The 27,544-nt window shown below is 42.1% G+C and overlaps 1 protein-coding gene across 1 annotated transcript in view; it reads right to left on the bottom strand.

The window, feature by feature from the left end:
* The window catches only part of DSG2 (desmoglein 2), a 54,219-nt gene that overhangs the window by 22,627 nt on the left and 4,048 nt on the right, over positions 1 to 27,544 (bottom strand). Inside the window, exons 2-6 of the mRNA XM_025273345.3 lie at positions 11,687 to 11,722; positions 8,195 to 8,329; positions 3,003 to 3,164; positions 2,763 to 2,907; positions 1,761 to 1,927 (exon numbers count right to left, since the gene is read on the bottom strand). Of these exons, the coding sequence (XP_025129130.3) occupies positions 1,761 to 1,927; positions 2,763 to 2,907; positions 3,003 to 3,164; positions 8,195 to 8,329; positions 11,687 to 11,722 (645 nt within the window). The remainder of the gene's footprint in view (positions 1 to 1,760; positions 1,928 to 2,762; positions 2,908 to 3,002; positions 3,165 to 8,194; positions 8,330 to 11,686; positions 11,723 to 27,544) is intronic.

Below are 27,544 nucleotides of genomic sequence, written 5' to 3'. Positions count from 1 at the left end.
AAATTTTCCTCCAATTTGGGATCTACAATAACTCTTTACTTTACAAATACTGCTATTACTCTAAACAGGACTTCTATTTAAATCTCTTTTCCTCCCTCTGAAAATGTACTAGCAGTAGGAAAGATTCCTAAAGTTTCATTCAGATCAGTTCAGTTCAGTTGCTCAGTCGTGTCCGACTCTTTGCGACCCCATGAATAGCAGCACGCCAGGCCTCCCTGTCCATCACCAACTCCCGGAGTTCACTGAGACTCACGTCCATCGAGTCAGTGATGCCATCCAGCCATCTCATCCTCTGTTGTCCCCTTCTCCTCCTGCCCCCAATCCCTCCTCAGAGTCTTTTCCAATGAGTCAACTCTTCGCATGAGGTGGCCAAAGTACTGGAGTTTCAGCTTCAGCATCATTCCTTCCAAAGAAATCCCAGGGCTGATCTCCTTCAGAATGGACTGGTTGGATCTCCTTGCAGTCCAAGGGACTCTCAAGAGACTTCTCCAACACCACAGTTCAAAAGCATCAATTCTTCGGTGCTCAGCCTTCTTCACAGTCCAACTCTCACATCCATACATGACCACAGGAAAAACCATAGCCTTGACTAGACGAACCTTTGTTGGCGAAGTAATGTCTCTGCTTTTGAATATGCTATCTAGGTTGGTCATAACTTTCCTTCCAAGGAGTAAGCGTCTTTTAATTTCATGGCTGCAATCACCATCTGTAGTGATTTTTGGAGCCCAGAAAAATTAAGTTTGACACTGTTTCCACTGTTTCCCCATCTATTTCCCATGAAGTGATGGGACGCCATGATCTTCGTTTTCTGAATGTTGAGCTTTAAGCCAACTTTTTCACTCTCCACTTTCACTTTCATCAAGAGGCTTTTTAGTTCCTCTTCACTTTCTGCCATAAGGGTGGTGTCATCTGCATATCTGAGGTTATTGATATTTCTCCCGGCAATCTTGATTCCAGCTTTATAGAACCACAAAGTAGGAACATTGCTTTAGAACTCTCTAGCAAACAGATCCTGACTGGAGAGGCCCTAGGTCAATGCTTATGTAATTTAAAAATTTCCAGGAGCCACATGAAAAAAAAAATAAAGAGGGAATTCCTTGGTGGTCCAGTGGTTAGGACTTGGTACTTCACTGCTGGGGCCTGGGTTTAATCCTTGGTCAGGGAACTAAGATCCTGCAACCACTGGTGTGGCCAAATAAATAAATCATTAAAAAAAATGTAAAAGGAGACAGTTGATACTAGTTTTATTTTTGTTTTGGGAGAGTAGAAGTATATTGGTATGCCTTTTCATTTATAAAAACATTTGGGGGGTTTTCTGGTTGATTATCTTCCTCTTCCTTTACCATGATGCCTACTTACAGTAATGACAGGGGACTGTTTCAACACCAGGTGATACTAGTTTTAAACAAAGAAATTTCATTTAACCCATGGTATCCGAAATGTTATCCATTCAACAAGCGATCAACCAAAAATTATTAAGGTGATATTTTAACATTCTTTTTCTTTTTCATATTATGTCTTCCCAATCTGGTGTATATTTTCCAATTATAGCACATCTCAACTGGGGCTAGTCACATTTCGAGTGGCCAATGGCCACATAGGACTGATGGCTATGATACTAGACAGCACATCCCTAGAGGAGGATCATTCTGAGTTATCCTATGAGTGAGTAACACAAGGCAAAGCCAGAAAATTAGACTAGAGAGAGAGAGGAAGGAGAGGAGAGCAGAAAAGATGAATAACACGAAATATTAATTTACCTCTCTGTCCAAGGTAATACTGGTTGTATAGATCTCTCCTGTATCTTTATTTAGGTAAAACACTGGAGAATTAGCAGGCTCCTGAGACACGATCCTATAGGAAATTTTAGAATTCAGAGTGTTGGGCTCATCTGCATCGGTTGCGGTGATTTTCATCACTAGTGTATCTGGTAGCAGAAACGAAGGGGTCCAAGGTGAAACACAACTTTTAGCACTCTTACGTTATGTTACTATTTTACGTATCATATCAGCTTGTTCCAAAAAGGATTTTAGGTATGTATCAAATTCAGTTTACTAAGATCAAAGAATTTAATTGCTTGAGGGAGCAAGTGTGAATGGAGGTAGGAATAGGAAAAATAAGATAAAAGTGAGGCTGAGGTTAGTATATACAATTTTTAAGGTGAAGTCCTAGACGCGCTATAGGAGGACCACAGATTTGCTTATCACATTTCTAATAACCGATACAAAGAAAGAAAAATGAACAGATACACGTACATGCTTATTAAAATACAAGCAATTCAGGAGAAGCATAGCTATTCTTTACATTCAGATCAAAGAGAAATCTCTCCTGCAAGCCCCCATATAGAAAGCTGCATTTAACACTTGCATTGAAGCCTGGAGGTAGAAATAATATATCTAAGGTTAGCCAACTACGGACAGTGGGCCCAAGCCAGGCAGCCGCCTGATTCTGTGAATAAAACTTTACTGGAACATACCCATAACTATTTGTTTACATAGCATCTATGGCTGCTTTCCGGACATAGGGTGAAACTGACAAGTTGCTACACAGACCTAACCTATCACATCAATCTTCCACATCTGTTTTGAGGGTAAAAAAAACTTAAAACAAAAAATCAGTTCCAAACCTAGATCAATCAGTTTATTATTATTTTTCCTGTGGGTAATATTCAGCCTCCACTAAGACAGAGGTTTCAGTGTTCAGTGACATGCTGGGCACAGAATGATCTTGGGTACTCATTCATAAAAACAATAAACTCTTACTTGCTGCACTTAGCTCTTCAACAGATCCAACAAAGACGTCCTGTGTGAACACTGGCTCGTTGTCATTGATGTCAAGAACTTTAATTCTGAGTTCTATTGGTTTCTCTAAGTTTTTTCCTCTTTCATCCAAAGCGTAACCAGTTACCTGGAATCATGACATACATAATAGAAAGCATTTAGGCTGAGGTCATTCAAGTAGCACAATTTCAAAAAAATAATAAAATGTAAAATTGTTCTTACCAGAAAAAATGGCGTTTCTTCTCGATCTAGAATGGTGGTAACGTTCAGTTCTCCGGTGTCTTTATTAAAGACAAACACACCAAAAGGTGGCTCCGTGATCCCCTTTCCAGTGTATTTGTATGTAATTTTTAGTTTTTTTTCTTCTGCAAGATCAGAGTGTATCTAACATAAAAATAAGAGAGGAATGCTTCAAGTTTAACTCTAACTTACAGGTAATCGTTTTTAATTGAAAATTTCGCTCTGAAGCTGTTGGATGTTGAAAGGAGGGAGGTGGGAGGACACAGGTGATCCAGAGCAGAGGTGCTGGGGTCAGAGCACCCGGGTCTAGTCATGTCACAGCTACACTAGGTGTGATGCTAATGGTTACCTACCCTCCCACGCTTCAGTGTTCTTACCTGCAATGTGAAGGGACACTTCTGCCTACCTCTTAGGGTTGTTATGAAATTAAGATATCATTAGGGGGGGTACATCTTGGTAAGAGTGGATTTTAAATTTAGGTAAGGTAACATTTGCAGACTCAAAACCACCTTTATAACTCCGATCATCAGGAAGGTATGAGTAAGGCATCCTTTCACAAGAGGGTTAAAATAGTCAAGCGCTTCGCCTACTTGGAATGTTCCTGCAGATTAGTGTTTCTAACCTGGGGGACTTCTGTAGTTAACACCTTCCTCCTCTAGAAAGAGCTCTATTTGTATCTCTAACTTGTTTGTTTCCCATTTCTGTTATCTCTAACTCTTCATCAGTAAGTGTATCTCTGTCGCCCCCTGCTGGATCCTCAATTTCTCTTTTCAGACATCCCTGAAGCCATCACCCACCTCTGCCCCGCCAGTTATTCGTCCTGAAATCTCAGAATTAGCTACATATGCTTCCCACAGGATTCCCAACATGCTCTGGGGTGGAGGGTGCTGCTGAGAATGAGATGCGGCTCCAACCTCCTGTCACGCCTGCTCTGCTCCTGGAGGAATGGGGACTCTGAGGCAGTCCGGTGATCACTTTTCACTGAGCCTCTGTCTGTCTTTCCCTTTCTCTGTGTTTCTCTCTTTTTTTTTTTTTTGCCAAGTACATGCATATACACACACAACCCATGTGTATGTGTATACATATACATCAGTATTTATAGAGAATATTGTAGATCTTTATGTGCTGACTATATATATAATTTCACTTATGTTAGAAATAAAATCAAACTGTGTGTGGACCTAGCAGTTGGTTTGCATATACACATGTATGCACATAAGAGTATGTAAGTATATACATACTTATGGATTTCAAAAGATATGGAAGATACTAAGCTGTTGACAGTATTACTTTTAGATAAAGAATCTATAAAGTTGGGGAACTACAACAGAATGTTTTGCTTTTTATGTAAATTTTACTCTTAACAACTTTTATAATTAAAATTAGTAAGAAGAATAGCTAATGCTTACTGAACCCCATGTATTTTAGGGAAACCTATTGAAAGAATGAGTGAATAACTCAGATATCTCATCAAGCTAGCACTAAGCAAACCAGAAAGCTTAACTGCTTGTATACAAACTATTATGTAAAGTCATGGGCTTCACCGGAGGCTCAGACTGTAAAGAATCTGCTTGCAATGCAAGAGACCCGGGCTTGATCCCTGGAGAAGGGAATGGCTACCCACTCCAGTATGCTTGCCTGGGAAATCCTATGGACAGAGGAGACTGGCAGACTACTACTGTCCTTGGGGCTGCATAGAGTCAGACACGACTAAGCAACTTTCACTCACTTTATGTAAAGCCATAATCAAACATTTAGATTTAAGAGGGCTTTTATCAAAATAATATACTGCTGGAAAAAGGAAAGTGTCTTCTGTTCCTGGCTGCTCTTTTTTAAAAGGAGCTTGTTGTGTGTGCTGTTTATAAGGTTGGAAAGATGAAGGTACCACTTGCCTATGAACATTTATTCATTCACACAAATGTTTACAGGATGTTGGCTCTGCTCGGGGCACAGGGTGTGCACGAGCTGTGAGTCCTGAGGACCAAGCACCTGCCCTCAGGGAGCTTACACTGTACTGAGGGAAGCAGACAACAAGCAAGCAACTTATGACATAATGTCCTGGAGGTGCTGCTGCTGCTGCTAAGTCGCTTCAGTCGTGTCCGACTCTGTGTGACCCCATAGAAGGCAGCCCACCAGGTTTCCCTGTCCCTGGGCTTCTCCAGGCAAGAACACTGCAGTGGGTTGCCATTTCCTTTTCCAATGCATGAAAGTGAAAAGTGAAAGTGAAGTCACTCAGTCGTGTCCGACTCTTCGCGACCCCATGGACTTGCAGCCTACCAGGCTCCCTACGTCCATGGGATTTTCCAGGCAAGAGTACTGGAGTGGGTTGCCATTGCCTTCTCCGAGTGGAGGTGAATGAGCTATAAACCGAGCTGAATGAAGTGAGGGGATTGAGATGGGGTGAGGCCGGGAAGGGAATTCTTGGCCAGATATGCTGTGAGATACTGCAAATACCTATGGGGAGGGGTTCCAGGCAGAGGGAACAGCAAGTGCTAAGGACTGATGCTAAAGCTGAAGCTCTAATACTTTGGCCACCTGATGAGAAGAGCTGACTCATTGGAAAAGACCCTGATGCTGGGCAAGATTGAGGGCAGGAGAAGGGGAAGACAGAGGATGAGATGGTTGGATGGCATCACCGACTCAATGGACAGGAGTTTGAGCAAACTCTGCAAGATAGTGAAGGACAGGGAAGCCTGGAGTGCTGCAGTCCATGGGGTCGCAAAGAGTCAGACACGACTGAGCAACTGAACAACGAAAGGGTGGGAGGCTGGCATGGGCTTTGGGCTTGTGTCAGCTTAGGGAGGTGGCAGGGTACGGGATGAAGGCTGATAGGAGCTGGGGTCAGAGAGGAGGTCAAAGTCAACAAATCCTAAGAGAGCTCTTGTTGGCAGAAGTGAGGAGTGTGTTTCTTCCACTGCAGTGGACAGCTGTTGATAGGGCTTCACGAAGGGGATGAAAATTTCAGTTCAGAAGACCACGTTGGCTGCTTTCTGGAGAATGGACTGTGGTGGGGGAGGGGCAGGCAAGAGTGAAGGCAGGGAGACCAGGTCAGGGTGCTTTCGGCAACACAGGTCAGAGCTGACACTGACGGGCACGAGGAGCGTGGCAGTGGAGAGAGGTGGGCAGATTCAGAATACACTTTCGGCAAAGAACTGACAGTACCTGCTACAGTTTTGAAAATACTGAACAAAATTATAGTACCATTTACTGAAACAGATAGAACTTAGGGAGAACAGCTTTCAGAAAAAGCAAGGGTTCAGACTTTACATGTGCTAAATCTGAGATACAAATGAATGGAACTACCATATTATTTATCAAAACAATAGGGCATTTGAGAGTTGAAAGGGGAGTTATTAATAATTAGGTCAGGACAATGGCCATAAACCCAGACTGTTTCAGGCAAGATGAGTTAGATAGCAGTTTATTTTCATTTTGAAAACTACTTTCATGCGTAGGGCGGCAGAATGTGTGCCTCTGATATAATAGTTTTAAGCTGAAAGCGATTGAGAAGCAGCAGATACAAGAAAAACTCTCTGTCCTCCCCCTATTTGCCTAAGACTGTTGTGGTTTAGTCATTAAGTCGTGTCTGACTCTTGCGACCCCATAGATTGCAGCCCGCCAGGCTCCTTTTTCCTAGAATTTCTCAGATGAGAATAGTGGAGTGGGTCGCCATGCCCTTCTCCAGGGGATCTTCCCGACTCATAAACTGAAATAGTGTCTCTTACATCTCCTGCATTGGCAGGTGGGTTCCTTACCACAGTGCCACCTGGGAAGCCTTACTTGCCTAAGAGCAGGACGTAAGTTTGTAAAGGTGCCTTTTCCACCCCTCTGGACAGCAAGGACAAAAAAGTTAATCACTGGAGGGGAGTTTAGATCCCTATCAGCCTGGAGACAGGACCAGGAGAATCTACAAAACGAACCTGACTAACTAGCTTTCTCTAGTATTAGTTGCCCATCTATTTGCCTTCCCAGGTAGCTGCCCCCGGGGATTCGAGGTCTTTCTTGTCTGTCTTGTCACTTTTCTAAAAATATATTGTCCTTCTACTAAGAAGCTTATATAAACCCAAATCCTAACCAAGCCTTTGATTTACTCATCTCTGGGTACTCCCACGTGTTTCATGCGGGACAGACAAGTTTCTAGGGGCTTCCCAGGTGGCTCAACGGGTAAAGAATCTGCCTGTAATGTAGGAGACACAGGCGATGCGGTTCAATCTCTGGGTCTGGAAAAATCCCCTGGAGGAGGGCATGGCAACCCACTCCAGTATTCTTGCCAGGAGAATCCCATGAACAGAGAAGCCTGGCGGGCTACAGTCCACGGGGCAGCAGAGTCAGACAGGATTGAAGTGACTGAGCACAGAGCACATACAGACACGTTACTGCTTGTTTTTCTCTTGTTAATTATTTTTTGTCAGTCCAATTTACAGGGCTCCTGCCAGAGAACCTAGGTAGGTGCTAGGGAAAACAGATGATGAGATCTCCTTTTAAGCAATGTTAACACCCACTCCAGTGTTCTTGCCTGGAGAATCCCAAGGACAGGGGAGCCTGGTGGGCTGCCGTCTATGGGGTCACACAGATTGGACACGACTGAAGCGACTTAGCAGCAGCAACACTCTGTTAAACAAGGATTCAACTAGTGCCTGAGTCCATTCTTAGTTGAATCAAACAGTGAAAGTCACTCAAACATGTCCAACTCTTTGAGATCCCCTGGACTTCTCCATGGACTTCTCCAGGCCAGAATACTAGAGTGGGTAGCTGTTCCCTTCTCCAGGGGATCTTCCCAACCCAGGGATCGAACCCAGGTCTCCCTCATTGCAGGCAGATTCTTTACGAGCTGAGCCACCAGGAAAGCCCAAGAATACTGGAGTAGTAGCCTATCCCTTCTGTAGCAGATCTTCCCACCCCAGGAATCGAACCAGGGTCTCCTGCATTGCAGGCGCATTCTTTACCAGCTGAGCTACCAGGGAAGCCCAGTTGAATCAAAGCCCTCCATTAAATACATGTTCACCACTAATGCTGCATCTTCTAGAATAGGAAAGTGGATCTTCAAGGTGACATCTAGAATATTAAAAAGTTCAGTCAGTACATCATGGAACATTCCTAAAATTTTACAGTGAACATGGATGATCTCAGACCACATTTTGTGCATGTACTTCCTTTTCCTCTTTAGACAGTACCTTGGCAATCGGATTCTTCCTGGACAGGTCCTCTCCCTCCCGGAGGGCCACAGGGGCGGTGATCCAAGCACGCTTTTGTCTCACTGGGTGAATGTGTTTAGGAAGCAACTTGCTTTCATTTCTTGAATGTAAGGCCTAAAGCAATAAAATGTTGCCAAAAAATTAGTAAAACATTAGTATGGAATCATAAAATGTACTAGAAGTTGAAAGAAAGCTGTGCCAATTCTAAGGTATAAATTATTTCCTACTTTTTGATATGGCCTTAATATAGGCTTTGGACTTCCCAGGTGGTGCTAGTGGTAAAGAACCCACCTGCCAATGTAGGAGACATAAGAGAAAAACAGGTTCAGTCTCTGGGTCAGGAACATCCCCTGGAGGAGGGCATGGCAACCCACTCCAGTATTCTTACTTGGAGAATCCCATGGACAGGGGAGTCTGGTGGGCTACAGTCCATACGGCTACAAAGAGTTGGACATGACTAAAGCGACTTGGCACGCACGCACAGGTTTCATTTTCAAAGAGAAAATATATACTCTGGAACAAACACTGTCTACCTGAAGAGCTTGTTTCCAAACCAGTAAAGCAGTTTTGTTTTGTTGGTTTTTTTATCAGCAAGGAAAGATCTCCCAGAGGGAAGACTTAAAAAGGATAGAATAATTTAGTGACCTTACAAATGGGCAAATTACAATTAACACGGCAAGTCAAGAAATGTTTCTAACTGAAAATGAAGTCTTATTTTTCTGTGGTGGCTTATAATTTAAAAATGAATTACTAATGCTTTAAGACAAAATTATCAGTAACCTGTTGATATCAACTTAACTAAAACTAGTGAAAGTGTCAGTTAATGAATTTATTGTTTTAAGAATGAAGTTAAAGGATTAAATGGCCCATCTCTGGTTTATCAAAAACTAGGCAGAAAACTAATCTATAAGTTTTCAGTTGGGCTTTAATAGATGAATATATATTTTATCCAAGGAAAATTTTAATGCAGTATTAAAATGAAATGACCTAGTATTTTAAGATCAGAGATGATTTTTATACTAAGTTTACCATTTTACTCATTTTATTGCTCTATATAACTTGCATTTTACTTCAAAATATTTACACTGGTTATCACTAGGTCACTGATTTTTTTCCTTTGTTGAGTGGAAAAAATTCTTCTATAATTAAAAAAATTAATTATGTATCAAAACATTAAAACGATATTAAAGTTTATAATGTAAAAATGTAAAACAGCCTCCCAGTTTTTCACTCATGTTTTAGAAAATGCATTGTTAACAGCTTGATAAATATCTTTTGATATTTTCTTATGATCATACAGCTGCACATGTTAAAAGGTCTTTTTTTTTTTTTTTTTTTCATAAAAATGGAATTATATTAGGATAGCCAAAAAGTTTGTTCAGGTTTTTTTCTGCAATAGCTTATGGAAAACCCGAAACAAACTTCATGGCCAACCCAATACTATACATCACATTCTGTCCCTTGATTTTTCATTCAGTACCTCACCATGGACATTCCTCCATGTACCGTGAGTTGTTCTACTTTTACCATTCTCTTACTGATGGATATTTAGAGTGTCAAAAATGCTGCATCTCCCCTGGGTAGAGGTTCCTGTGAACGTGGTTGAGTGGGAATGGCTGACTCTGAGGTGATAGGATATAGCTGATGTTGTTTAGTTACTACGTCATGTCTGACTCTTTGCAAGCCCATAGACTGTAGCCCACCACACAGACTGTCGAGTTGGTGACGGACAGGGAAGCCTAGTGTGCTGCAGTCCATGGGGTTGCAAAAAGTCGGACACAACTGAGCAAGTGAACTGAGACTGTAGTCCACCAGGCTCCTCTGTCCATGGGATTTCCCAGGCAAGAATACTGGAGTGGGTAGTCATTTCTTTCTCCAAGGGATCTTCCTGACCCAGGGATTAAACCCACATTTCCTGCTTGGTAGGCAGGAAATGATCCACCAGGGAATTTACCTGAATCCACCTGAAATTTATAACTGATCTACCTGGGAAGCTGCAGGGATAGAGTAGGATAACCAAAAGCTAGCTTGAAGTCCCATTAGGAGACTGTTAATAGAGAGGGAACTTAGTGGGCTTTGGGAGACCACAGTAAGTAAATAATCACTCAAGCAAGTAATGGAAAAATCCCGAAACAATGTGGGCTTACTTAATTCATAAAGCTAAACAAGTTGCTTAGCATTGAAGCCAGATGGGTTTGCTTAACAACAAAACCAAGTTAACTTGCTTAACAACAAAACCATGTAACAGAAGCAAGAGACATGTCCCAAAATAAACAAAAAAACAATAGTGGAAGGCCCCAAACCTGCCCAGTGACAACAACAAGTTAATGACCCTTAAAACATACTCTCTGCAAATATAAAAAACAATAATTTACAGGAAGGTGACATTTCAAAGTGAAAGACCCTCACTGTACTGAGACCTAATATAATTTTTCCAAAGTGCCAAGAGGGATGCACCATATAGGGTCAATAACCCCTCCACCCAACACATGGGAGTTAATGACATAAGACTCAAAGAATGAAAAACAAGGTGATCTTCTTTCCATCCCCTTTCTTTTATTTATAAAAATGCATCACTTCATGGGAAATAGATGGGGAAACAGTGTCAGACTTTATTTTTTGGGCTCCAAAATCACTGCAGATAGTGACTGCAGCCATGCAATTAAAAGACGCTTACTCCTTGGAAGAAAAGTTATGACCAATCTAGATAGCATATTGAAAGGCAGAGACATTACTTTGCCAACAAAGGCCCATCTAGTCAAGGCTATGGTTTTTCCAGTGATCATGTATGGATGTGAGAGTTGGACTGTGAAGAAAGCTGAGCACCAAAGAATTGAGGCTTTTGAACTGTGGTGTTGGAGAAGACTCTTGAGAGTCCCTTGGACTGCAAGGAGATCCAACCAGTCCATTCTGAAGGAGATCAGCCCTGGTATTTCTTTGGAAGGAATGATGCTGAAGCTGAAACTCCAGTCCTTTGGCCACCTCATGTGACTCAGTTGACTCATTGGAAAAGCCTCTGATGCTGGGAGGGATTGGGGGCAGGAGGAGAAGGGGACGACAGAGGATGAGATGGCTGGATGGCATCACTGACTCGATGGACGTGAGTCTGGGTGAACTCTGGTGGGAGTTGGTGATGGACAGGGAGGCCTGGCATGCTGCGATTCATGGGGTCGCAAACAGTCGGAAACGACTGAGCGACTGAACTGAACTGAACCCACTAATATTCGGGGCAGCACAACCCTTGACCACCTGCCTGGAAGCCTCACAATCATCCTATTCTAGTAAATCTCTTATGTATCACTACGCCTTTCGCTGAATTCTTTCCTGTGCTGAGACATAAAGGCCCGCGGCTCCTCGGCACCCCCTCAAAACGCCACCTAGCGGTTTCAGTGGGAGTCTGTGCTTTCAGTCTGGTAAAGACGCACGTCTTCTATAAAATTCAAGATAGGAATAATCCCCTTTGTTTCTTACCTCAAAATGGAGTCCATTTCCAAAGTCAAAGCAGATCTAGAAAATAAAAATTATTTGTTTAATACAACGTATCAGTCAATTCTGCTTAAATATTTTGCTAATGAATAACCTACCACCTAGGATATTATAGACATTAAAAAGATCTGTGTATTTAACCACCACTCTCCTCCTTTGTCAAAAGGAAACACAGTTTAATTCTCCTGTTTGCTCCCCACCATGACCAGAGCCAGAGAGCAGAACCCAAATCCAGCTTCTTTTAGATGCATACTACCTCCCCCAGGAAACTCAGAACACAGCTACCATCTGAAAAACAAAGGCAGAAACTCTCATCTTGAAATCTTAGCCACTCCCCGATCCTTCTCTCCTTAGCTGGTGGTTTTCACCTCATGTTCTGGGGGCCCCACGTAGCCTTCCTCAAGGTCTTTAGTGTGAGATGCGCCCCCTACTAACTCCCGTCATCCCCTGCGGGTCACACGTGACTGCCCATATTCAGACTTCCTTCCTCAACAACCTCCCCGCCCCCCCAACCAGTCCCACTAGCGGTTTTCTTTGATTCTTATCAAGCACTGTCACACTTGGGATTTCATCGCTATTCACAACTAAGTAGTTAGATTTACGCTCAATCTGCACAACAAGCTCCCATCTTGCCTTCTGACCCCTGCATTCTTTATAGTCCATTAATCTCTTGGCTTCACTCGGCTTAATATGAACCAGTACTTCTAGTAGGGTAGCTTCACGTGACTAGTTGCTGTTGTTTAGTTACTAAGTCATGTCTGACTCTTTTTCAACCCCATGGACGGTAGCCCATCAGACTCCTCTGTCCATGGGATTTGCCAGGCAAGAATATTAGAGTGTGTTGCCATTTCCTTCTCCAGGGGATATTCCCCACCCAGGGATTGAACCCGAGTCTCCTGCATTGGCAGGCGGATTCTTTACTGCTGAGTCATCAGGGAAGCTAATTATTTTCAATTAATAATTCATTTGTCCAGTTGCCACATGAGGCAAGAGGCTTAAAAACACTTCCATGATTGCAGACAATTCTACTGGACAATGTAGCATACGGCTGCAGCCATTCCAAAGTCGTTGTCTATGATTCAGGGATTCTCAGTCTCTTGATCTTCTAATATGACTGCCTCACTTTTGCCCCAACTCTGGAAGCCTAAATATGATTCTCTTTGACCCTGTATTGGCAACATTGTTGGGGAGGGCCAGAGAGGCTGAAGGGACCCGTCACACATCCATGCTTCCTTCATAATAGTGATGTTTGTTTCCAGGGTATGTTTACATTTGTTCAGAAGAGTCCTGTTGTGCAGACATCCTGTTTGTGTGCTCCTGTTTGAGGAGCACAAAAGTGTGCTCACTCAGACCATAAATTATATAACCGCCTTATCTTTGCTTGTTGTATTGCATCCCTCACACTGACCACATTCCTGAGCCCACTCACTCTTAGGAAATGACCCCACATTTTATTTGATGGATTGTATCTCCAATTCCCCTCTCCTTCCCTTCTTTCCCCAAGGAAGAGCCGTCCTAATGCCTTTTCAAGGTTAACCATCATCTGTGTGCTTTATTTGCAACTTTTCCACTTACTCTCCCACATTTACCGTCTCAAGAACCTTGTTCCTTCCACTATCTTTTACCTGGATTTGCTACTTCATTTGCTAATCAAATGTTTATTTCCTTCACCAATAATGGCCAAACATATTTAGATCATCACCATCTTAAAAATAATCAAAACTTTTCCTTGTTTCTGCCAACATTTAATCTACTGTTCCATATCCTGATTCCACTATAATCCCAAGCTGAAATCTGTATTTATTGCCTTTATGTCCTCACCTGCCATTTATGTATTCTTTGTAATCTGTCTTAAATTTGGATTTTTCTCAGGCTTTCCTGCTTTTTTTCATGTGGCATCTCAGGTCACATGGATCCATGAAGCTTTGATTGGTACATCATGGAAAGCAGGGCTTTCCCTAAAGTTCCTAAGTCTCTTTCGCTTCCATCCTTTTGAAGCGTCTCGCAGGGTCTGTTCTACACGTTGATCTTTCATCTTCCTTTCTTTCCTCTGCCTTGTGGTATGTGTTCTTGTTTCCACTCTGGCAAAGAGATACTTAAGGATAGTGGGTGTTCAGCCTCTAGTATAAGTTTCTCTTGCGGAGATGAACAACCGTGGCTAATTTTCTGTTTTATAGTCAGAATATTATCTCTTCCTCATCCTGTTACTAGTTTACCAGCTAGCAATGGCTAGAGATATCTCTAACCAAAGTCATGCTCCCCAAGTTATGTACTTTCAAAGGTGGTGTGATGTAACAAAAAAGGGAAAGCAATGCTGAATGGATTACTCCTTTCTGCATGTTCCTCTGGTGGGTATTTTTGAAGGGAAAGAATAGGGATGAGATTCAGGATTCCTCATTGTCACATCATCAGGGGACATTCTTAAAATGTGATACATTTCTTGCCCACTCTCCTAACCATTGTTTTCTCTGTACAAACTCTCCTGAGGGCTTGCCCAGGTAATATATTCACCACTTTTATTCTTCCCTAGAATCTTATTGGGCCTAGCAAAGGTGTGATATTATATGTAACTTTAAGTAAATGTTATTCTGACCAAATATATATTCCAGGATATAAGTAAAGGAGGGCAATTTATAGTTTTCAAGTCAAATGTAAACTCTTTATAAAAGTATTTTCATTTTTTATTTGAGTGTACCTTTTCAAATGTTACTTGTTAAGAAATGTAGAAAACCACATAAGCAGTGCTTCTTAAGTTTTAATCTGTATTTTGTTCACTGGGGTTCTTGTTAAAAAGATGATTTCATTTCAGTATGCCTGAATTTAAGCTTTACCCTTGGCATTTCTAACCAGTTCTCAGATGATGCTGAGGCTGCAGGTTCTTGAACTGCACTTTAAGTAGCAAAAGTTGTAGAGCTGTGATATGCAACATCATTCATTCATTGAGGGATACAGACAACAAAGTTCATCTATTCATTATTATCTCAGTAGCTGACACAAGAAGCTTTGTCACTCTTGATTGCTAATTATCTTGAAAGCAGAGAATCTTTTATTTCATGAATTTACTTATTTTTAACTGCTTAAAACGTTTACATTGCAATTTACTCATCACTCTGTGAATGGAGATCTTTGGATACAGAACTTACAGATATGGAGTAAGATGCGCTATGACTATATATACAAAAGCAGAGTTAACAGGACAATGAACATCCACATAACCAGTTTCAACAGCTGTCTAGCATACACTTTGTTTTTTTCATTGCCCATTGCTTCTCAAGGGGTTTTATCCCATTTACATTTTACTGTTGTTACATGCTTTTGCCATTGTAACAATTGATTTTTGAGAATTTCCCTGAATTCTTTAATTGAAGTATTATCTGACATACAATATTGGTTTTCTCACACATTTCTTTTTAACTGAATTTTTAATTCAGGGGTATTTGTAGATTTACACAAATATTGTAGAGAGAGTGCCAAGCGCCTTTACTCATCTTCCCCTAAAGTTAACATTTTAAATAACTGTGGTACATTTGTCAAAACTAAGAGCTGAAAATTGGTACAGTTAACTAAATTCCATACTTCGGATTTTGGTATTTCCTCCATTAATGCCCCATGTTGCAGGAAGTTGTCATGCTTTCTTAACCTACTCTAGTCTGTGACCATCTATCAGGCTTTCCTTGTTTATGACCTTGACCACTTTGAGGACTTGACTTTGGCCAGTTATCCTGCAGAGTATCTTCTTACTTGGATGTATCTGTTATTTTTCTTACATTTAGAAGTGGGTGGTGTGTTTTTGTAAAGAATACCACCAAGTGGTGGTGAAGTGCCCTTTCATCACAGCATATCAGTGGTGCATGACAGCCACGCGACAGTATTTGTTAAGCATCCTTTGCAGGTTTCTCCTCTGTAAAGCTGCAACTCTCCCTTCACGGGCTGTATTCTTTGAAGTGAGTCATTAAGTAGAGCTCACCTCAGAGTGGGGATGCTGAACGGGCATATGCCGGAGGAGAGAGGTTAAGCTCTGCTTCAGAGGGGCGGGGAATCTATGCTTGTTGTTTGGAATTCTTTTGTGAGAAAGCTTTATCTCTTTTTCTATCACTTATTTACTAATTCAATCATCTTTATCAGCTTGGACTCACACATATTGATTTTACTCTGTGGATTATAATCCAATACTATTTTATTTGTTGTTCAAATAGTTCCAGCTGTGGCCACTGGAAGGAAGATCTTGACGGTTAAATTCTATGTCCCTCTGACATGTCCCCATGCTTTGGTTTTTGAGCTCTTTCTTACTGTCTAGTATTACAAGATATTCCACATTCATCTTGTATTTTCTCCGTCCCAGCTTTAGAATGAACCATTTCATCAGGAAGCCTTGATTTCTAATACTGAATGGTATTCAGAAGCCAAGATCTGGGTGTGTAAGTGTAGTACCTTACAATCTTGTTTCCAATCTCATCACCACTTTTTAGGAGAGGGCATAAAGATAGGGCTTTTCTTCTGAACTTTGTTATTACTAGAGGCTGTTATAATTATTTGGAGTAGCAAAAGTTTCATCTAAACCTAATTACCTCCCAAAGGCCCCACCTTCAAATGCTATCACATTGGAAGTTAGGGCTTCCGCACATGAATTCGGGTTAGGACACAAACATTATGTTTATAACAATGTGTATTCAGCCAATGAGATATCAAGGAGCTTCCAGAAGAAGATTCTTTCCTCTGATAAGAAGAAAAACAAATCACAGCCTCTCTTTGTACCTGCTTCTGGAGACTGCTGAGCAAGGATGTGACATTTGGAATGGTGAGGGCCACCTGTGACCATGAGCAGAAAGCTTATAAGATGGCAGAGAAGCCAAACTGAAATCATAACATCTTTGAGATATAGGACTGATCAAATATGGAACCAGCCCCTATCTCTGGACCATTTCTTATGAGATAATAAATATTATTTTTATTTAATCTTTTAGTTGGGTTTTGGTACTTATATCTGAAAGCAGCCTAATAACATTCATTTTGCAGAGTTATTATAAAATTAAAAGAAATAATACATACATGTACTTATTGCAATGACTGGCACATAGCAGGCACTCAAGAAGGCAATGGCACCCCACTCCAGTACTCTTGCTTGGAAAATCCCATGGACGGAGGAGCTTGGTGGGCTGCAGTCCATGGGATCGCGGAGTCGGAAACGACTGAGCGACTTCACTTTCACTTTTCACTTTCATGCATTGGAGAGGGAAATGGCAACCCACTCCAGTGTTCTTGCCTGGAGAATCCCAGGGACGGGAGAGCCTGGTGGGCTGCCGTCTATGGGGTCGCACAGAGTCGGACACGACTGAAGTGACTTAGCATGATGCTATTTCCTCATTTCTAAGACTTGAATGAATTTTCCTCACCTTAAAATTTCAGAAATTTGGATTTACCCATGCCTTTAATTTTCCAAGCTCCCACCATATGTTAAGTTAGAGTGTTCCTGTCCTCTTGGATTCTTACATGTTGGGAAGATGGACACAAATAGGGTGTGATAAGAGCTGTAAGGAAAATTCAAGCAGGTTCAGGGTGGTAGAGAGGAATTTAGGACGTCAGGGAGGCTCTCAGAGGTTCTATCTGCAGAGAGACTGGAATGGGATGAGACAGCAAGTCAGGCAGAGCCCTGCAAAAGGAATAGCCAGGCCAGGAGTGTGAGAGAGCACCATGGTAAGGCGTGGTTAAGGGGGAGGGAGTCAGTGGAAATGGTGTCGCAGTGCTGGTTATATTTCTTATTTGGCTGCGGTTTACATGGTAGGCTCAATTTGTGAAAATCCAGTAATTCACTATGCTTCCGTAAAAACTTACCAAAATAGATTTTGAAGCCCCTGGGGGCTCTGAAGGTAAAGAATCAGCCTGCAAAGCAGGAGACCTGGGGTTTGATCCCTGGGTGGGGAAGATTCCCTGGAGAAGGAAATTGCAATCCATTCCAGTATTCTTGCCTGAAGAACTCCATGGACAGAGGAGGCTGGTGGGCTACACTCCATGGGGCCACAAAGAGTCAGGCATGACCGAGCGACTAACACTTAAAACTGAGGGTTTCTTGGAATCAACCTAATAGTTCTGCTATTTGCGTTTTAGAACATTGACTGCAGTAGCCTATTTTCACAGACCTTTAATAAAGATGTGACAGACTGAGATATTCGCTCCACATTCATGGTACAAAAACCCCAAGAGACCTGTACCAACGTTTTGTCAACTGTGGAACTCTCTATGTGACTAAGGAGATGGCTGAGATCTTAACTACTCCTTCCTAAAGGAGATGGTTTGGATGTTTCCTTAGGGCTTGCACCTCACAGCACACATTCTTTAGTTCAAACAGTAGTTCTCAGTTGGGGGAGATTTGGTGCACACACACTCCCCAAACCCGCCCCCACCTCCCTGTGGTCACCTGGGATATTTGGTAAAGTCTGGAGACATTTTTGCTTATCAAAGCGGAGTTCTGTGTTGGGGGGTTGGGGGGGGAGTAGAGGAAGTGAGTGCTACTGCCAACTATTGGGAAGAAGAGACCAGAGAAGTTGCTCAACATCCTAGGATGCACAGGACAGCCCCTCTGCCAACGCGCCACACTCTCTGGCTCTAAACGGCAAAGTGCCAAGCTTCAGAAACCCTAACTTAGACCACGTGTTTCTAATTCGAAGTTACCGCAATAACTAGGGTCAAGAAGGTCATATAAGTTCTGGAGGACCATGAATTGATGGAAATTTCCAAACTGATGCAGACAATATAAATGGAGTAACTGATACACGCTGGCTTCTGTCCCACATTTCTACTCCTTCCCACTTCTCTTTGAATAGTTTCAGTTCTGTAAGTTTGAGTGATGGCCTGTGGGGATGGTATGAAAGGATTTCAAGCATTAGAAGGATGTCTGGACAAAGCAGACATTATGGTTTCTCTCAACTGTGAAATCTTTAACTTTTTTTTTTTCTCACAAGGAACTTGGTGATTGAAAAATGTCACATATGACATGCCTTCAGCATTTAAGACTGAAGAAGAAAAGTAAACTTCTAGTTTCTGTAGCCAAACAAGTAGTGTTTTTAGATGAACCAGACATATCCTTCAAAAGATTCCCAATTTACTGATTTAGGGGAAAAAAATTTTTTTTTTCTATTGTTAGAAGAACCTATGCATCTTGTAAAAACTGACCTTCTTGGTAACTGGAAAGAAAATAATTGTGTTTTTTTTTTTGGCAAAGGAATGAGGGAAGGTCAGTTTTACAATCAATCAATGACTCTTTGTTCCCGAGGTCGGCACCTTTAGAAAAGACTTCCTTTTCTGAAGTCACCTTGATGAGCTTAACAAACAGAACCCTGGAGGACAAGTTTAACAAACAGAACCCTGGAGGACTTACAAGTCACTGGAGGACAGCTGCTCCTGGCTAATAGGCTATCGGCCTTAAGCAGATGATTTTCAAGCTTTCTGTTTCGATTCTTTGAGTCCATGGTTAGTTCAGTTCAGTTCAGCTGCTCAGTCGTGTCCGACTCTTTGCGACCCCATGAATCGCAGCACGCCAGGCCTCCCTGTCCATCACCAACTCCCGGAGTTCACCCAAACTTATGTCCATCGAGTTGGTGATGCCATCCAACCATCTCATCCTCTTCGTCCCCTTCTCCTCCTGCCCCCAATCCTTCCCAACATCAGAGTCTTTTCCAATGAGTCAATTCTTCGCATGAGGTGGCCAAAGTATTGGAGTTTCAGCTTTAGCATCAGTCCTTCCAAAGAACATCCAGGACTGATCTCCTTTAGAATGGACTGGTTGGATCTCCTTGCAGTCCAAGGGACTCTTAAGAGTCTTCTCCAGCACCACAGTTCAAAAGCCTCAATTTTTCTGCGCTCAGCTTTCTTCACAGTCCAACTTTCACATCCATACATGACCACTGGAAGAACCATAGCCTTGACTAGATGGACCTTTGTTGGCAAAGTAATGTCTCTGCTTTTGAATATGCTATCTAGGTTGGTCATAACTTTCCTTCCAAAGAGTAAGCGTCTTTTAATTTCATGGCTGCAATCACCATCTGCAGTGATTTTGGAGCCCCCCAAAATAAAGTCTGCCACTGTTTCCCCATCTATTTGCCATGAAGTGATGGGACCAGATGCCATGATCTTAGTTTTCTGAATATTGAGCTTTAAGCCAACTTTTTCACGCTTCTCTTTCACTTTCATCAAGAGGCTTTTTAGTTCCTCTTCACTTTCTGCCATAAGGGTGGTGTTATCTGCATATCTGAGGTTATTGGTATTTCTCCTAGCAATCTTGATTCCAGCTTGTGCTTCTTCCAGCCCAGCGTTTCTCATGATGTACTCTGCATATAAGTTAAATAAGCAGGGTGACAACATACAGCCTTGACGTACTCCTTTTCCTATTTGGAAACAGTCTGTGGTTCCATGTCCAGTTCTAACTGTTACTTCCGGAGTCCATGGTTAGGTGACCCCTTAAACTTTAACATCTCAGACTAACCAATAACTTATTGCAGATGAGATGTAGAGGAGTACAAAGAAGTTTAAAATGTTGTTTTAACTTTGAGGCATTATAATGGCTTATTATTTCCATTCAGCCAGAAAGAACTGTAGCCTGCTTTAGAATGGTGATCAATGGATGATGTTTGGGGACCCAAATAGAGGTGACCTAACATGCCTGCTGCTGCTCTTCCATCTCATGCCCACCATCCGACAGTCACAGAAACACCTGTTACTTCCCTTTCTTATCCACCCTTCCAACCAGGCCGAGTGTTTTACAAATTCTGTTTCCCTTCTTTGAACACAAGGCAGAATCAGAAACTGCCTTTAGGGTCCCTGGCTTACGCCCAACCCGTTCTTAAAGAGTTTTCAGCTTTGGCTAAAATAATTTAAGGGAAATAAAAATGAGATAAATAAAGGCCATGGATGCCATTTGTTTGTTTCCTCTTATCAGTTCAGTTCAGTCGCTCAGTCGTGTCCAGCTTTGTGACCCCATGGACTGCAGCATGCCAGGCTTTTCTGTCCATCACCAACTCCCAGAGCTTGCTCAAACTCATGTTCATCAAGTTGGTGATGCCATCCAACCATCTCATCCTCTGTCGTCCCCTTCTCCTCCTGCCTTCAATCTTTCCCAGCATCAGGGTCTTTTCAAATGAGTCAGTTCTTCACATCAGGTGGCCAAAATATTGGAGCTTTAGCTTCTGTATCAGTCCTTCCCATAAATATTCAGGACTGAGTTCCTTTAGGATTGACTGGTTGATCTCCTTGAGAGTCCAAGGGAAAAACATAAATGTTTTCCTTGGAAACATTTATGACACCAAGAATTTTAAAAGAGAGTTAACAATGCTATGCTACACTTGAGTTGTTAGATCATGTTGCAAACTGTCATTTCAAGGGACGTTGTATAATCTTGGACAGCTCCTATTTTTAACTTGGCATAGACAAACTGCAGATCCCCAAAAGCCAACATTATTTTATTTAGTGTCAATTTCCTTGGCCCCTAAAACATCTTTAAAAAATTAGAGTTACTAACAAATATCTAAATATGCTTTTTAATATTTAACTTTTTTTTCCATTCCCAATTATTTTCCAGGAGGGATGTTAATAAACAGTGATTCTCAAGTATGAGTGGCATGTGAATCATCTTGTTAAAATGCAAGACTTCCGGGCCGCACCAGGGAGTTTCTGATTCATTAGGTCTGGGATGAGGCTTCCCAAGTGGAACGGTGGTAAAGAACTCGCCTGCCAAGGCAGGAGACATAGGAGACTCAGGTTCCATCCCTGGGTCGGGAAGATCCTCCGGAGGAGGGCATTGCAATCCCACTCCAGTATTCTTGCCTGGAGAATCCCATGGACAGAGGAGCCTGGCAGGCTATGGACCATAGGGTCGCAAAGAGTTGGACAGGACTGAAGCAACTTAGCATACACACTCCCAGGTCTGGAATGGGGTATAAAAATCTGTATTTCTTACACAAGTTTCCAGGTAACGCTGATGCTGCTGGTCTAGGGACCACACTTGTGAAATCAGCTGTGTAAAATCACAGAGTAGCAGGGGAATGAGGAGAGCCTGCATAATTCATAGCCTGGATAAGGAGCCCTTAATTACAGAGATGCATGCAACAGTATATTCCAAATAAGGACATTCAGCAACTGAATTATTCCCATCACAAGATTTTCCACTTCACAAGCAGTAATCAAATAGACTACAAGATTGCCTTAAACAGTGTTCACACCTTTCTCCTGATTCATATCTCTTTTTCTGGCTTACTTTTTACTGATCCTGAGAATTTATCATTTTTGAAATATTTTATTTAGCATTGTATTGGTGTTTTCTATAGTTGCTACAAATGCTTTGAGAATCAGCACAATATAAGGAAACCTGTATTACGCATATTTTCAGATATATCTATATAATACATAATTTCTTAGACAGAAGTGACAGGCTGTTTCGACCTTTAGGCTGCAATATACTCCTGCAAATGACACTAAAAAATAGAATGGAGAAAACCAGATTCCCCCTGACCCCTTTGCCCAGAAGCTTAAGAAAACCAAGAGCTTCAAGTTTTCCTTTTACATCACTAGATGGCACTGCTCTGTCAGTAAGTCAAACTGCAGGAATTGCCAAAAACTGCCCAAGAACTGCCTCCAAGGTCCAAAGTGGAAAACAGGCTTTTCAATTGCAAACTGGCAAAACCCAACAGTGAAAAGCAATGGTTTTAGAAAGCTGTGAGAATACTTCTGCAGGACAGCGAAATTAGGCAAATTTCAATGTATGTTTCTCCTTTTTTCCCCCTTTCTTGAATGATTCTATCTTGTAATGAAACTAAACCAATTATGTAATTCCATAAATTCAGGTCTTTCATATGACTGACTATAGGAAACTGCTTATTTTGGAGGTGGTGGTCTAACTAACTATAGGAAGCTGCTACAGCGGAGGTGGTGGTCTCGCCTTTGGATTGACAGAGAGGCATTTGGTGTCGGGGGTAACTGGGCTCTCCCCAGCTTCATGCATTAACAACTATCACCAAATCCAGCTACTGACACATGGTGGTGGTGGTGGTGTTCAGTCGCTAAGTCGTGTCCGACTGTGTCCCCATGGACCGCAGCACGTCAGGCTCCCGTCTTTCACCATCTCCCAGAGCTTGCTCAAACTCATGTGCATTGAGTCGGTGATGCCATCTAACCATCTCATCCGAAAAGAATCTGACATTTTCGGAGCACCCTGTGTTCAGTATGAAAAGGCACACAGTGGCTGCTCCAGAAACGTCGAATTGCTTTTCCTACACCTGCCTTTCCCCTACTGTAGGCTCCATGACTGTGGGGCTGCTCACAAGCATCTAGAAGGCGGGTTGGCACACAGTGGAAGCACAGCTAGGAACTGCTGAACGTGTTCAAGTCGAACAAAAATTTACCCCTCACTCCATCCAGACATTAAAGATTTCCTCTAAACAAATAAAATTAAGATTATTATTCCAACTTTTTCCAAACATAGAAAAATACATTAACTCTTAGGTTTTTAAAGGATTCTTCTGTGTCCAAGGCATTGAGCTAGTTTATAGATACATGGTACACTGATTCTATTTCAAAGAGCTTCAGTTCGTCAGGAGAGATAAAGCAGACATAGGGCTTCCCTAGTGGCTCAGATGGTAAAGAATCTGCCTGCGATGGAGGAGACTGGGGTTGGATCCCTGACTCAGGACGATCCCCTGGAGAAGGGAATGGCTACCCACTCCAGTATTCTTGCCTGGAGAATATTATGGACAGAGGAGCCTGGGGGGCTACAGTCCACAGGGTCGCAAAGATGTGGACGCGACTGAGTGACTAACACACACATTACTGCAAGAGGTTGTTGCTGTTTAGTTGCTTTGTGACCCCGTGGACTGTAGCCCGCCAGGCTCCTCTGTCCCTGGGATGTCCCAGGCAAGAATACTGGAGTGGGTTGCCATTTCCTTCTCCAACATTACTATAAGAGGTAGAACAACTTCATTGTGTGAATAACAGCTGCAAAAACAGTTCTGGGGCGCTCAGAAAAGGCAGAAAGGATCTCCTCTAGAGAATCTGGGAGAGGTTTAGGGGAGGGAGCAGATGGGAGGTGGAAGGAAACCATCTGCTTTAAGGACTGTAGGTGTCAGAACAAGGAGAGGGCAAAGAACAAGAAGGGGGGGATTCTGACACCCAGACCATATGAGCAGAAAATAAGGACAAAGCCTTGTGCTAAGGATCTTCACAGATCCTATAAGGATGAACTTCCAAGGAGGGATTCTATGCCTTCAGAGCCTCAGGGCGATTTTTTTGGCAGTACTGCAGGGCGGGAGCCAGGAGACGGTTTGATGGTTAAAGTAGTAAGCTAAGGGAGATGCAGTGAGGACCGGGAATAGCGTCATGGCGCCCAGACGGATGGGTGGGGTGAGTCTTTATGGGGACCACGTGAACCCCTGGCAATGCCCTGCGTGTCAAGGATAGGAGAAGGCGGCAGATGGTGTCAACATTTTGAGTGTGAGTAGCTAGAAGGATGCCGTTCTCAGAGATGCTAAGGCAGCATCCTGAGGAAATCCTTTGAGTAGGGAGGAGACAGCAGACAGTGGACAGTACGGTGCTGCGGCTCACAGCGAGGCAGGGGTCACGCGCAGGGTCCCCAGAGGGCACCTCGCCAGCCACTGCTGCCGCCGCCCACACACCGCCTCCCACCTGTATCTTCTGGAGACGTGGGTCCAGCATGTCCTTCTGTGCTGGGTCGGAAAACTAGGACAGCCTCCTGAGGTGAACAGACCCCCGGCAGAGTACTATGCAAACAAAGGAAGGAGGAAATTGAAAGAAGAGCTGATTGGTTGGGAGCCTGTTATACAGAGTGAAGTCAGAAAGAGAAAACCAAATATTGTATATTAGTGTATATATGTGGAATCTAGAAAAATGGGACTGAAGAACCCATTTGCAGGGCAGGAATAGAGACACAGACAAAGAGAATGGGTTTGCAGACCTCGTGAGGGAATGAGAGGGTGGGAACTGAGAGAGTAGCAAAGAAACATACATTACCATATGCAAAAGAGCTAATGGGAGGTTTCTGTATAACATAGGGCACTCAACCTGGTGCTCTGTGACAACCTAGAGGGGGTGAGAGGGAGGTCCAAGAGGGAGGGAACAGATGTATCCTTATGGCTGATATACTTATATGCTGTTGTATGGCAGAAAGCAACACAACACTGTGAAGCAATTATCCTCCAATTAAAAATAAATTTTAAAAAAATAAGAAAAAAAAAAGATGACTGAGCCAGGCCACTGGTGCCATTTCCCAATTAGCACTCTTGGGGTCTAAGGAGACTGGATCTCTAACACGAGGCAGTTTATGGGCCATTTATTTCAGTTGATTTACTTTTAGTTTGTATTGTAGGTAACTTGGAAGAATAGCAGGATAGAGATATTTTAGAATAGGGAAAATTGGACCTCTCACTTCTTGTCTCCACCCAAATCTCCCTTCTCATTTTCCCATCAGCCAGGCAGCACCTGCTGGACTGATGAAAAGCATTCCCATGAAGGTGTGATTTTGAGACAAGACCTAGGGAAGTGTTTGGCACACAGTAGGTAGGTGCTCAATAATACCTGATGAGTAAATGAATGTATCAAGGCTTAATCAGTCTAGAGGATATTTGCATTTTAAAAAGAGGTAAGATGAATCCCTAATGAGAATCTCTCACAATCTATCACCATTTCTCACTGGGGAAGCTACTGGCATTTCTGATAGGGAAAGTCTTTTTGAGTGGCTAATTTTTTTTCTTGAAGGTTCTGTGGATTGCTAGAAGTTAAACTTCTAGCGTCTTGCCTTTGGAGTAGTAAATACCAGAAGCATTCTGTGCCCATCAGGCTCCTCTGTTCATGGGATATTCCAGGCAAGAATACTGGAGTGGGTTGCCACTTCCTTCTCCAGGGGATCTTCCTGATCCAGGGATCAAACCTGTGTCTCCTGCGTTTGCTGCATCAGCAGGCAGATTCTTTGTCACTGTGCCACCTGGGAAGTCCCTTGTTCCCAAACCAAGCCTCCTGCCATGCTGCACACTCCTTCCACTGTACTGTTTGGGCTTTTCTGCCAGCCTTAGATCACAGCATCCCAAATTCTGAAAGATCTTTTTTTAATAATGAGGCAAAATTATTTTTGTCTCATTATTAAATGAGTCAACTACAATCTCTTCTTTCTCCACCCTTTCATGACCAACTCAACTAACATTCATCTTTGCATTTTCTTAATGATTTGAACACATCCCTAAAAATGCTCACTTGTCAATAAATCTTTTGAGGCTTCCTTGGTTCCAAGAAGGCTGCAGGCTCATCTTTCTGCATGTCCTTCTGTCCTGCATGCTGTGTTCCAGCTACATGGACTCCGTTCAAGAAACCATGCACCCTTGTCTTCAGGCAAAGGCATATGCTCTTCTCTCTACTAGAAGCGTCTTCCCCCTTCTTCTCTTTGTATCATCTTAATAACTTGTAATTACTCTCAGGTCTTTGCTGGACACTCAGTGCTGGAGCCCCTTCGGTAGGTTCCATGGCACCACGTGTTCTTTTCTCATCACTCTTCAGCATCACCCACCTGGGATTTTGCCATTTACTTTTTTACCAGACTGTAAGCATCATGAGGGCAGAGCACTTCTGGAGTTTTCATTGTCTCCCAACATCTGATACATCGTCTAGATTGAGCAGGGAGTTGCTCAACTGTGGTCATTTGTGGTTAGTTCTTAGCTAGTTTATTTTCTTGATGGCATTGTTCATCTTACCATTAGACTATGGTATAAATCTTGATGTTCCAGCTTCTGTAACTCCAATCACTAAGCTTTATATATGATAAAAATCTCAAAAAATTTAAAAAATAATTTGAAATCAACAAAATAGTGCAATGTCATATGTGGTATACATCTGAAACTTTAAGATAAACTTAACTAAGAAAATAATCTTCCGTCATATTTGGGCTATATGTTTGAAAAGTGTTATCAGCTGTTAAAATCTTTGGCACACTGAAAGACAGAAACAGCTGTATTTTTTGTTGTTGCTGCTGTTTATTAAGAAATATTAAAATTGATCTAAAGCACATTTATAATTTTAATTAAGGTCTCTGATTTTTACTGCAATTTGGCAGTTTTAAAAATACAAACCCTTATTCAATGTGTAATTTCTTTTCCACATAAATATTTGTATGCATCACTGATCAATAAACTATTTTGCAAAATTTAGACTGGTAATTCTCACTCTTATACCTGTCTGATAATTAAATTAACTGGAAAGTTTCTAAGGGCTTCCCAGATGGCTTAGACAGTAAAGAACCTGCCTGCAATGCAGGAGACCTGGGTTTGAACCCTGGGTCAGGAAGGTCCTCTGGAGGAGGAAATGGCTACTCACTCTAGTATTCTTGCCTGAAAAATCCCATGAACAGAAGAGCCTGGCAGGCTACAGTCCATGAGGTCACAAAGACTCAGATACAAGTAAGTAAAATTTTCTAGTGATATATATTTCTGGACTTTAGCCTTGGGGATTTTAATTTATCTCATCAGATATTTCTAATGATCAGGGAGAATTTAAACTCAATTATCATGTCTTTTTGCAAAGTACTTTCCCCTAATTTTATAACTAAAGAAATTTCTGTTAAAGAGATACCAATTCCCATTAATTTTTAGGAACAAAAACAGATGTGAAATCATACATTTCTAAAAGTCCCTGGATATGATAATTTACTCTTATAAGCTTCAATACTTACCATCTCACTTAGATTTTATTTTCTTCTAAAATCTATCATCTACTTGCATATTAGAATCTGAAGCACAACTCCAGTGTTACTGATAATTTATAAGTAGTCGCACCTACCTGTTATGAGTTAAATTATGT

Source organism: Bubalus bubalis, chromosome 22, assembly GCF_019923935.1.
Source record: "Bubalus bubalis isolate 160015118507 breed Murrah chromosome 22, NDDB_SH_1, whole genome shotgun sequence".
In the NCBI taxonomy this organism is placed as follows: Eukaryota; Metazoa; Chordata; class Mammalia; order Artiodactyla; family Bovidae; genus Bubalus; species Bubalus bubalis.
Note: the sequence above shows the minus strand (reverse complement) of the source record. Positions and strands in the feature narration are given on the sequence as shown.